We start from the raw sequence: 12,133 nt of genomic DNA, 5'->3' as shown, positions 1-12,133 counted from the left end.
GAAACTGCCTCACGCCTCACCTCACCTCGCAGAAACAGGAAGCTGACAGGAGGGAGCAAGGCTTCGGCTGTGTTCTCCGGCCTTCCAGTCTCCCTCGAGCTCCTCCTGCTGGCAGAGGTTCCTGTGGAACGAGCTGGACGAGCAGAAATGTAGTTTGCAGAGGCCCAGACCAGACAGAGCATCATCGCAGAGCAGAGAGGGGCAGCGGGGCCGATAGGCCGGAACGGAAACCGGCGCACACAGGCTGTTTAGAAGTGTGGTTAATTTTCAAACGTTTGGGGAATGTTCTCAGTACCTTGGATTTCTAGTTTAATACCATTATGAGCAGATCATACACTGAATGATTTCAGCCCTTTGATGTTTTATCAGGCTTGTTGTGTGGCCCAGCCTGTCATAGTCGTTTGGGGAAGCGTTTCAGTGCGCTGCTGCTGTGAGGGGAAAGCATTCTACAAATGCTAATTAGATCAAGTTGGGTGACAGTAATGTCCAAACCTATGCCTCCTTATGTTTCTTTTTTGTCTTCCCGTTCCATCAGTTAGTAAGAGCAGTGTGCTGAATCTGCAGCTGTGATCACAGATTTGTCTCAGTTTCTCTCTTTCATGCTGCTCGTTGTCGGTCTTTGCTTCGGGTGTTTTGAAGCACTGTTTTTAGGTGCATCGCCATTTAGACTTCTGTCAGGGAATGTGCTCCGGGTACGGGGAGCTGCCGCACGTGGGTAGCCTGGTGGCTCCTGCAGCCAACCCGGCTGTGCCAAGCACCCTCGAATCCCACAGTCTTGCATTGCGTGTGGCTCTATGGCAGTTACACAGACTTCAGAGCCACACAGGGACCGGTCTGTGTGCCAGCCTAGCCCCTCACTGATGGACTCTTGAGGGAATCTAGTTTCCCTTTTTTTTTAACTGAAGATAATAACCCTTGACCTCGAGAGGACTGGCCTGAGGATCGAGCATGACCGTGGATAAAAAGTATCACATGTAGTTCCTGGCATGGAGGTGCTTTGAGTCTCTGGTTCCTGCGCTGCTTTCCCGCCTTTCGCTCAGTCGGCCAGCTGTCCTCTGAGACACCAGCAGGCTGAGCTCTTTTCTAAACCTTCCTGGAAAAGGCTTCTGCCACCTGCCTCCCGGGCTCGCGGGGCGACGGTTCTGTAGCTGCTGCTCCTGTATCAACACTGCCTCCCCCGAGGAGGGCTGGTGCCTGGCGTAGTGCAGGCTCTGCTTTTTGAATTCAGGCACTAGGTTTCCTCGTCTGTAGTAGAGATGGACTCAATGGAAGGTCAGTTGTGACAGCTCCACCGTGGGAGCCAGAGTCCCCAGGCGGCTGCACCCGCCTCCGTCAGCCCACTTGTCCTGGCATAAATGGAAAGGGAGGTGTCGTAGGGGAGTTGAATAGCTCCCAGAACCAGAAAGACTTGTCCGACTGGAACCTGGCGGTGGGGGGGCCTCAGGTCTCTTTTCTTCCTGCATCATGCTGTTTCTTGCCCTGTCAGTTACCCAAACTCTTGGCCTCGCTTTTCCCCCTGGTGCAGACGGCAGCCTACAAATTGGGTGGATGTCACAGCAGCAGCTCCAAGCTATAACATGCCAGCTTAGGAAAGGGGGCTTCTCCTTGGCTTCACCACGTAAAAAAGGATTCTGATATAAAAAGGGATTCTGATTGGTCCATCTTAGGTGACAGAGCCACCCCTTGAACCAATCAGTTTGGCCAGGGGGCTGCAGTACTGCGATTGGCCAGGCCTGGGTCACATGCTTCTCCTTGTAGCCACAAAATGGGCAGCCCTACCAGAGCCGTGTGGAACTGCAGGGTGGAAGTGGGGAATAGCAATAATGAGGCTCTTATCCCTCAAAATGGGGTGATCCCAGGTAGACACAAACGACAGATGTCCCTGACCGGAAAGCAGGCAACCTGAGACGTCAGGGGTTGATCGGTGAGCACGGCGCTTGTCTCAGGGAAGAGGACTGATGTGTTTGTCAGGAGGTAGTTCCTGTGCTCTGGGGCAGGCCGGGGAGGCAGCCCTGCTCCACGCCCAAAAATTCTGGGTGGTTCAGTCTAACATCCAGAGGCTTGACTGTGAGCTCAGATGCTGGCGTCAAACCTGGCAATGCCACTTACTAGCTGTGGGGCCAGAGCCTTTTCCTCTCGTATAAAATGGCCTTTTTCTCTCTTATAAAATGGATAGTTTTAATGAGTCTGTGACGTGTTGCCCTATTTAATTCAGTAATTGCTTATTATTTTTCCCCTGTAATTGGGTTGTTTCAGTCCACTAGTCCGTTCACACGGCCGGAGAATTTTCCTTCTTGTTCTGTGTTGATTTCATTAGACCAGCTCTTCTCTTGGAGGTCTAGGTCCCCTAACCGTGGCCCGAGGACTGGCAGGTGTGCCCATGGGATCACCGAGCCTCCGCGGTTTGCCCTTGTGCGGACAGGTCGGTGGGTCGTACACCAGGACAGCTCCCAGAGGCGTACAGGCGGCACCGCGGCGAGAGGGCAGCCGAGGCCCTCGGGCAGCAGGAAGAAAATCTGTAGGAAGTAGGATGGCATTCCCCCAGTGGACAGCACATGGTGTGCAGTGAAACACCTGTGAGAGGAGTTTTGGGGCTCAGTCTACCACCCATTTTCTGGATTGTAGGAAGAGTGGAGCCAAAGAGAAATTGTGAGCGTCGCGATGGCTCAAGCCCTGGAGGAGGTGCGAAAGCAGAGGGAAGAGTTCCAGCAACAGGTAGTGAGGTGTGGGCCAAAGGGTCATGTTCCAGCCTCTGGCAGGACCAGCCTGCCTCCCCGTGTGCCCGCCTCCAGGGGGTGGATACAGGTCTCAGGAATCCCTGCAACTGCGTGATTGATTACCCTGAGGGCTCTAGGGAGGTGGGAGAAAAACATTATAAAGAAATCCTCACCCCACAGAGTGGCTTTTTTGGATGTTTGATAGTCAGTTACTGTCATAAATCTCACCTGGTAGGGAAGCCCATATCCAGGTGCCTCCTAGGCTCTGACTCTGTGAGGGGCATCACTGCCCACAGGCCAGAGACTAAGTACAGCTGAGCCCTCAGCCAGAAGGGTGGGCAGAGCTTTCTTTCAGGACAGACTCCACATTGGGCCCAAACCTTGTAGGGAATGGACTCTAGGCCTTCATTGAGTCCTTAACAAATTCTAGTCTCAGTTGCCTCTGCAAAAACTTTAGGGTAATTACACCTTTCAGGAGATCATAACAAGGTCATGTATATCACATGCTAGGCATGTCACACCCACGTGGGACACGGAAGTCATGGTTGTGACAGCTTGGGGAAGGCTACGCAGAATAGCCACATCTCTGGTAGGCCCGCTGGTGGCAGGCCCGGCCCCAGAACTGTGCACGTCCATAGGAGCGGAGGTTAGCTTAGAGGACGGTCGAGGCTGTGGGCTTCAGGGAGGGATTCCTGGAGGATTGTGGGCAGCGGAAAAGTAAAGATTCCTTTTGGGGGAAATGCGGTTACTGCTGCCAGCCTTCTCTTACATTGGCTTTTCCGTCCCAGGCTGCTAACCTCACAGCTGCAGTAGATGAGAAGGAGCAGAGTCTGCAGGAAAAAGCTGAAGTGATTCTCCAGAAAGAGCAGGAAATTTTCCAACTGAAGAAAGGTGAGGAGTCTGTCCCTGTTGAGCCCCCTCGCCTGCTCCCACCCAGTACCGCTGCCCTGAAGCGGCCTGGTCCCGAAGCGGCGTGGACTCACTGGTGCTCCCCTCTGCCCGGTCTAGGTCACGACTCTGCCCTGTTGCAAATGCACCAGCTGCAGAGCGAGCTGGAGGCCCTGCAGAGCCTGAGGGCGGAGGAGCCCAAGGCCGCTGCGAGGTTCGACGTGCTGAGACTGCCTGGCCCGGAGCAGGGGTTGGCACACTCAGTCCCCGAGCCCCACGTGAGTCCCCATCTGAGCCGCGGGCCTGGCGTGACGGCAGCGGGACAGGGCTGCCTGCTGTAGTTCACCGGTAGGAGGCGGTGGGAAGACAGGGAGAAGAGCTGGCGCTCACTGGCTCGGGGGTGCTGGGCAGTCACCCCCCGTTCTCTAAAGCAGGGGTGCTTACCTGACTACGAGCTTGGGGGTGGTAAGGAGCCGTCGGACATGGCGCCGCGTGTCCGTGTTCAGATGTGAGAGCCCGTTCCTTCCAAGCACGCTGGCTGCATGGGAAGCCGCCTGTCCCCCTGGAAGGCACTGGACAGGATCTCCACAGCCCAAGTTCGGTTCCTGGCCAGCTGCCTGTTCCAGCACATCAGTCCGCACCTTTGGACCCGGTCTGGTCCCCTTCCCCCATGGACCAGTGGCTTAGCTTGACCATTACCTTGTCCATCCTGTAGGTAACCTCGAGGGCCACACAGGACCCTGCGTACCAGCTTCCGGCTACAGAGGGAATCCCAAATGGTGAGGTGGGGGCCGTGGACCTAGGGCAGCTGCAGAAGGAAAAACAGGACTTGGAGCAGCAACTTGTGGAGAAAAACAAGGTGAGGGTGCTCTTTACCTCGGCTGCTTGTCTCCCTGCCTTCTCCCTGTTCTTGGGCCTAAAGCTGTTCAGTCCCTTCTCAGAGTTTCGTTGATGCCCCCGTGCCCCTCTAGGGGGAGATCTGACCTCTTCGCCAGAAGGGCTTCCTCCTGCATTTCCACCTGCTCAGTCTTCCTTTCACACCTCCCCACACTTGAGATAATGTCCAGAGTCTTTGTGCTCAGGCAGTAGGGAGACCACATGTTCACAGGCACCTCTGCTGTCACCAGCTGGGTCATACTGGACCCGTCACCTTACCTGTCACTTCCTTTCTATGGCTGTGAAATGACCCAGCGATGCCTGTCTTCTAGTGGTTTTCCGGGGGGGGGGAGGGGCATTGGGGTATGAAATGCAAGTTTGTTAGCTGTCCTGTGAACTTTCTCGTATTTGGTAAAGGCTTAATGAATGTCACAATTCCACCCACCCAGCAGGTGTCCGCACCTGCAAGTACAGGGTCTCATTTGATGCTGGTTTCCAGGTGCCCTGGGAAGTTAAGGGTGCTGGCCGGTCACTGCTCTGGCCTCCAGAGTGTGACTGTGGGTGTGTATTTTTTTAGATCTTCTACAGAAGGAAAACGTGCTCATTCTCACTTGCACACACACATTTAATATTACTGTGAAATAGAAAATACAGAAAAGCACGCCAACACCGTGTGCCCCGGACCCAGCCCTCAGACCTCCGCTCTAAGTGGCACTCACTCCCTCAGGGTCTTGCCTGTACTGCCTGCCTTGGGCGCCCACGTCCTTATCTGAAGGCCACATAACTCCAGGGACCTCTAGATGGTCTCTCTCTCGCTGCGTGGCAGTGTCTAAAAGGCATCTGAAACTTAAACTGTCCAAAACCCAACTTCAGGGGCGCCTGGGTGGCCCAGTCAGTTAAGCGTCCGACTTCGGCTCAGGTCATGATCCATGTTCGAGCCCCGCGTCAGGCTCTGTGCTGACAGCCAGCTCAGAGCCTGGAGCATGTTTCAGATTTTGTGTCTCCATCTCTCTCTCACCCTCCCCTGCTCACGCTGTCTCTCTCTCTCTCAGAAATAAATAAAACGTTAAAAAATAAAAAAATAAAAAAAAACCAAAAACCCAACTTCAGATTCACCATGCTGCCTGGTATCAGCTGCTCTTGTCACAGTAAACATAAAAGCTGGAAATCTTAGTGTCGTTCTCAACCCCCTTGTTTCTTCCACACGCAACATCTGAACCGTTAGCAAATCCTTCTGGCTCTCCCTTCAAACGGTCCCCCAAACGAACTGCTGCCTCTCATCCCCACTACTGCTGCTACCTAGGTGGGGTNGCCCTCCTGTGACTTCCCCTGCCTCTATAAAAGCCACATCCTTGCAGTGGCCCACAGAGCCTGTGTGGTTTGGCCCCTTAGTACCCTTTGTACTGCACGCCCTCCACCGTCCCCAGCACTCCCTCTTAGCCACAGGGGCCTAGCCTTTCTGTGTCTGTCCAGCACCCTCCTGCCTCAGGACCTTTGCACTTGCTGAGTTTTCTGTCTGGAAGATTCTTCCTGCTATTCCCTTACTTTCTTTATGGTGTTATTTTGTCAAGGAGGCCTCCCCTGCTATGCTTGGCAGCCCTCACCATCACCACCAGAACTTCCTGTCCCCTTACCACACTCTTAATACCTTCTCATGTAATGTATCTTCAGTCACCGGCATCTTATGCTCCTGAGAGCAGATATTTTTCTTTTCTTTTCTTTTCTTTTTTTCTAATGTTTGTTTATTGGGGCGCCTGGGTGGCTCAGTCACTTGAACATCTGACTGTAGCTCACGTCATGATTTCACAACTCATAAGTTCGAGCCTCACATCAGGCTCTGTGCTAACAGCTTGGAGCCTGGAGCCCCCCTTGGATTCTGTCTCCATCTCTCTCTGCCACTCCCCCTGCTCATGTTCTCTCTCTCTTTCTCAAATACAAGTAAACATTAAAAAAAAATTGAACTTAATGTTTATTTATTTTGAGAGAAGGCAAGAGACAAAGAACATGCACACAGAGGAGGGGTAGAGAGAGAAGGCTAGAAAGAATCTGAGTGGGCTCTATGCTCAGCGCAGAGTCCAACATGGGACTCGATCTCAGAACTGTGAGATCATGACCTGAACAGAGATTAAGAGCTGATGCTTAACCAGCTGAGCCACCCAGGTGCCCCTGAGCAGACATTTTTCTTGTTTTGCTTATTGCTTTTCCCCATCCTCTAGGACAGCGTCTGCCCGTATCAGTATTGGACTCCATCAGTATTTGTTAGATGAGTTAATCAAGGAGGCAGAATCCTAGAAAATCAGGTATCATAAAATAGCAAATGTACTTTTGGGTGAATGTCCAGCCTCATGGTCAGCTAAGAGAATACATATTGAAACAACACATTCTCATTTATATAATGGGGCGTGTGGGAGGCCATTTCATATCCTTGACCAGAGCTGGGCCTCTGGCACAGCCATCCTTCCTGCGGAGAGAGACCGAGCACACCTCTGCGGAGAGCGAAGCTGCGGTTTCCGCTTTGTTCAGAAATGGAGGCTCAGCTCCGCCCCAAGACACGGGGCATCTCCTCGGGTTACTGTCACGTTAGAAGTCAAAATTAAGGGGGCATCTCGCTGGCCCAGGGATTGGTGCACGTGACTCCTGATCTCAGGGTCGTGAGTTCAGGCCCTACGTTGAGCATAGAGCCTACCTAAAAAAAAAAAAAAAAAAAAAAAAGAACCGTGGAAATCTGTGAAAACTGTGGTAAATGGCAAACACTGTTCAGAATTTCAGCCACTCAGTGTAAGATCAGTGACACAGACCTGAAGGCCGCGGAACAGACTAAGTTTGTGAGACTTTGGAGAAATGTTTAATGTTTTTTCCTGTACTGCTAATTATACAGTAAACGTTTTCATTGGGAAACAGAGGTAGCCTTTCTAGTGATTAATGGAGTGTGTAATAAATTACACTTAAAGCTCAATACTAATTAAACTCACTAAAAATAAAATAGGGAAGTACAAAAACCATGACTGTTCACGCTGTTCCAAATAAGCATTGAAGATGATGGTACTTCCGGAGAGCAGCGGTGAGGGATCATAGCACATAAATCTCATTCTGAAGGACAAAAATCTCATTCTGAAGGACAAGTGTGTTGTACAGAGATGTTTCCAGAGGCAGGCAGGCCCCCGAAGCAGTCCTGAGGGCTGAGTCCGTGGGAAGGCTGGGCTCCTGCCCTGGGGCACGAGCGCTCCACACAGCGTACGTGACGGCATCAGTGGCCCTCGTGGGACCTGGAGAGCATGTGCGTGCAGAGCAGCAAGAAGGAGGGAAGAGGGCCCCGGGCATGAAGCACCGGCTGAGCCGCTCAGGAGACAGGGCAGGGTCTTACAACAGGTGTACGGGCCCCCAAGGAGGTGGCTGGCTGTTCTGTTGTCCTTTGCACCTTAAAGACGGGGAAATGTGCATCTAACGAGTGGCTTTTTGCGGGGGGCGGGGTTTGTCTCAGACCATCAAGCAGATGCAGCAGAGGATGCTGGAACTCAAAAAGACTCTGCAGAAGGAACTGGTAAGTGCCCCTCTTCTCCCCCTGCCTGTGCCGTCCCTGGCTGTCTGGCCTTCCCGGGGGTGCCTCGCTGCCTGACAGTGCTCTCCTCCCCACCGTTTGATTGATTGCAAGAGGTCTCTGGGAAGCCACATGTTGGCTGGTGCGATGGTGGCCCTGCCAGCTTGAACCTACCTCTGGAGTAACTGTGACTCCGGGCCCGTCTGCGGGCTAAGAAGTCCGCGAGCATCAGAGTGCCAGGCCCAGACAGGGGAGCGGCACCTCTGCCCCGTGTGGGGTGCTCGCAGCCCCACAGACGTCCCAGCATGGGTACGGGTACAGGGAACGTCTGAACCTCCCCAGACGACCCCCTCCCCCCTCTCAGGGGCCGCCCCGCTTGCAGCTTGGGCGGGGCTGAGCCTTCTTCGGGCACCTCGTTCCAGGCGGGGCCCTTTCACCCCACCGCGTGCAGGGGCGGGTGGTGGAACTGGGAGCGCACAGCTCAAGCCCGGCGACTCTCCCAGGTGGCTTTCAGACTGTCTCGAGGGGTTTGGGCCAGCATCTCTCCGTTGGGTTTTCAGAAAATCAAACCCGACAGTGAGCTCTTTGAGGTCCGAGAGAAGCCCGGCCCCGAGATGCCCAACATGGCTCCTTCCGTCACGAATAATGCTGACCTGACTGATGCCCGCGAGATCAACTTTGAGTACCTTAAACACGTGGTTTTAAAATTCATGTCCTGTCGAGAGTCTGAGGTAAAGGTTTTTGAGTTGCCTTTTGGGTCCTGAGTGTCTGGCTCCTTTGTCCAAGCCTCGTGTGGCTTCCCACCAAGCGCATTTCTATCTTCCTCTCCCGTGTTCCCATTTGACCACCAGTGTGGGCACTTACGGTCATTCCTCCAGCTGGCATTGACCTGCTGACGGTGCCGCCGGCAGGTGGGGGCCAAGCAGGGAGTCAGCCCCTGGGAGGCCACATGGGTTAGGTGCTGAGGCTGGAGTCCGGGGAACAGTCTGCCCCGCGCTCCCGCGTCCTGCTCAAGGGCAGGGTGGCTGCCAGGGGGGTATCCCAGGGATCTCGCCAGTTCCCGGGGGAAAAGATGGAGGGGAGAGAAAGAACTGTCCCTGTCGTCAGACCTAAGAAACCCCAGCTTCACCCTCCACGTGGTCTTGCTAACCAGTGGGGAGCACACACCCCGATCCCCCCCACCATCCACCACACCAAGGCCCATGGCAGCAAAACGTACTTTGTTTCAGGCTTTTCACCTGATAAAAGCTGTGTCAGTGTTGCTGAACTTTTCACAAGAGGAAGAGAACATGCTCAAAGAAACCCTGGAGTATAAGGTAGGGTTCCCCGGCCTGCTGTCTGCTTCTTAGAAACTAGTTAGTAATCCCAGCACTGGTGGGTGAGCCCACGCACAGTGGCAGTTGCCGCCTAGAAAGTGCTATCGGATGGCAGACTCCCCTCGGGCCGTATTTACGGAGGATGTGCTTTGCGCACACGCGTTTGCGCTGTACCCACCAACAGACCTTGTGTTTCCAGAGCACTTTCACTGATACCACTAACATCAACAGCCCCAGGTCTGGCCCAGCATCCAGATTTTTTTTTTTTTTTAATGTTTTATTTATTTCTGAGAGAGGGAAAGAGACAGCACGAGCAGGGGAGGGTCAGAGAAAGAGGGAGACACACAATCCGAAACAGGCTCCAGGCTTTGAGCTAGCTGTCAGCCCCAGAGCCCGATGCGGGGCTCGAACCTACAACCATGAGATCGTGACCTGAGCCAAAGTCTGACATCCAACCCACTGACCACCCAGGCACCCCCCCCTTTTTTTTTTTTAATAAAATATTCATGGGTGCCTGGGTGACACAGTCAGTTGTGTCCGACTCTAGATCTCGGCTCAGGTCATGACCTCACAGTTTGTGAGTTTGAGCCCCGTATCAGGCTCTGCACTGACAGCATGGAGCCTGCTTGGGATCCTGTCTCTCCTCTCTCCCCCTCCTTCACTGTGCGCTCTCTTTCTCTCTCCAATAAATAAAATATTCAGAAAGTACCTGCAGAAGCAATAGAACAAAAAAATATTTTAAGGAAGAATTACGTACAGTTCTACTGCCTTTTTCTCATCAACTCCGTGTTTCCTCCTGTTTCCCTCCCATACTTAGAATGGGCCCGGGGCCCTGCAGACTGGTTCCCACAGCCAGCATCTTCACTGCGTGCTTGCGGCAGGGGCGGGGAGGGGGCAGGGAAGGGCGCTTTCAGCTTCCTCTGCACCTAGTCCCGAGGCTCATCTCAGGAGCCCTCTCTGCTTCCAACACAGATGTCGTGGTTTGGGTCCAAGCCAGCTCCCAAGGGCAGCATCCGGCCGTCCATCTCCAACCCTCGGATCCCGTGGTCCTAGGTGGAAATCCCGGCAGATGGATCTCCATGCGATGACACTTTTTCTGTGAAAAGAACACTGACACACCAGTCTGGGTGGGTTTTTAATCACTGTAACTGCAGTATTTTGTACAAGCGTCAAAACATTGTTTACAAGACTTAAAGGCCCCCTTCCCAACAGACTGATCTGAACCTCAGGATGGCTGATCCTGTGTCATTGTGCTCACCAAACGGGAGGGTCCTGGCACTACCCACGTTTCCACAGTGCTGCTAAGCTCCCAGCTCCGGCCAGCACCCATCTGCACCTGAACCCTCTAACTGTTCACGTTCGCACTTAAAGCTGAAGCCCTCAGCATCGGTCAGAGAGGAGGCACCAGTCCGCCACGTAGTGCTGACGGTGGACGGAAAGACACCCCTTTGAAATGGTGCCCGGCAGGCCAGACCCACCTGCTTCTGCCACAGAGAGCCAGCTCGCTGGGAGTGGCTTTTAAAAATTCCCCTCCCCTGTCAGCATGTTTGGGTTCAGATGAGTTAGAAGAGGCTTTTTAACCCTTCCTCTCAAGAAAACATTATTTCACCCTGTTTCTCAAACCACCCAGAACTTTAGATGGGTACATCTTTAAGGTACTCTGGGGCCAGTGTGGATTAATGAATATGCAACTTTCTGACAGTATCTCATTTTACTGAAGAAAACTAGCAAATACATAAAAAAGATCCTTAGCACCAAATACACTCAATTGCCTTTTTAATGAATGTACTTGTCTTGGATAGGTTGCTGGTAAACCGTTTTAAACTATTTTTTATAGCTAAAATTCTTCGCTATTATAAACACGTCTCTGTATTATAAAATCCATTTAACTGGTGTTCTTAAAGGCAAATCAGAGCATCAAGAGGAAATTATTTCTAAAATTGGGATTCCTTTCCCTTTTTTAATTTCACTAGCATTTTGTGGTCTCTATGTCCTTCTGAAGCAGTGGTGGTATTTCATTTGTTTTGCTCTGAATTCTGTGTCCTAAGACGGAGCAAATACTAATCACACATTTGCTGCGGTTAAGGACAGTCTGCTCCATTTGGAGAAAGCAGCCGCCGCCCCTGCCCCCCACCTCCGGGTCCTTGACCACAACACGGGAGGCTGTCTGCCTTGTGCGGGAGCCACCGTCTCTGTCCCTAACCCTGCCCCTGTATACTTCAGATGACACTACACCCTAGATGTCTGTGGCATCCAGACGGCCCCCAGCCGGCTACAGTACTTGACGGTGCACAGATGGCTCTGGTAGGGACCTTTAAAAACTCTTATTATTCTTAAGGAAAGGGGAACGTGCTTGCCCTGGATAATCCACAGTATGGAATCTAAAGAGAAACTGTTGATTTCGTTTGACAAAAGTTTTACTGGTTAAATAAAATAAGTTAATAACTGGAGCTCCTAAATTTATTTGCAGTTATCCAATGATGTGAAGTTCTGTTTCTCAAAAATGCTTAGGGTTAAAAATCTATTAAAACATATCTCACAGCAAGACAAGGGTTTGCAGTTAACCTGCTACGTTTCCACAGACTTGGAAGTACCAAGCAAGGGCAGTGTCACTGTCATCCCAGCTAGGCTGTCTGCCACCGAGTGGCCCGTTCTCCAGTTACCTACCTCCTCTGTGGCTCCTCCCTGCAGATGGCTTCCCTTGTTTGGCATATTATTTTCCACTTACCTGGTGGGGACACAAAATAGGAATGCTTTCCGTCCCGTAAGTTGGGGAAGAGGCGCCTTTTCTAGCTGTC

General features: G+C 52.5%; 1 protein-coding gene across 6 annotated transcripts in view; it reads left to right on the top strand.

Moving 5' to 3' along the window:
* Positions 1–12,133, top strand: part of GOLGA1 (golgin A1) — a 49,925-nt gene that overhangs the window by 37,204 nt on the left and 588 nt on the right. For 2 of the 6 annotated variants that reach the window (XM_077768215.1, XM_077768216.1), the window contains 9 exons: positions 2,626–2,723; positions 3,228–3,363; positions 3,506–3,608; positions 3,726–3,883; positions 4,321–4,464; positions 7,963–8,022; positions 8,523–8,750; positions 9,249–9,335; positions 10,308–11,785. In XM_077768215.1, coding sequence (XP_077624341.1) covers positions 2,626–2,723; positions 3,228–3,363; positions 3,506–3,608; positions 3,726–3,883; positions 4,321–4,464; positions 7,963–8,022; positions 8,523–8,750; positions 9,249–9,335; positions 10,308–10,388 — 1,095 coding nt within the window. In that variant the 3' untranslated portion in view covers positions 10,389–11,785. Of the gene's footprint in view, positions 1–2,625; positions 2,724–3,227; positions 3,364–3,505; positions 3,609–3,725; positions 3,884–4,320; positions 4,465–7,962; positions 8,023–8,522; positions 8,751–9,248; positions 9,336–10,307; positions 11,786–12,133 lie in introns of those variants that run through there. The other 4 variants (XR_013336106.1, XM_077768217.1, XM_077768219.1 and 1 more) reach the window with 4 other exon arrangements.

Source organism: Crocuta crocuta, unplaced genomic scaffold, assembly GCF_008692635.1.
Source record: "Crocuta crocuta isolate KB4526 unplaced genomic scaffold, BGI_CrCroc_1.0 scaffold35, whole genome shotgun sequence".
NCBI classification, from domain to species: Eukaryota; Metazoa; Chordata; class Mammalia; order Carnivora; family Hyaenidae; genus Crocuta; species Crocuta crocuta.
The sequence above is the reverse complement of the archived record's forward strand: the minus strand, read 5'-3'. Positions and strand labels throughout refer to the sequence as shown.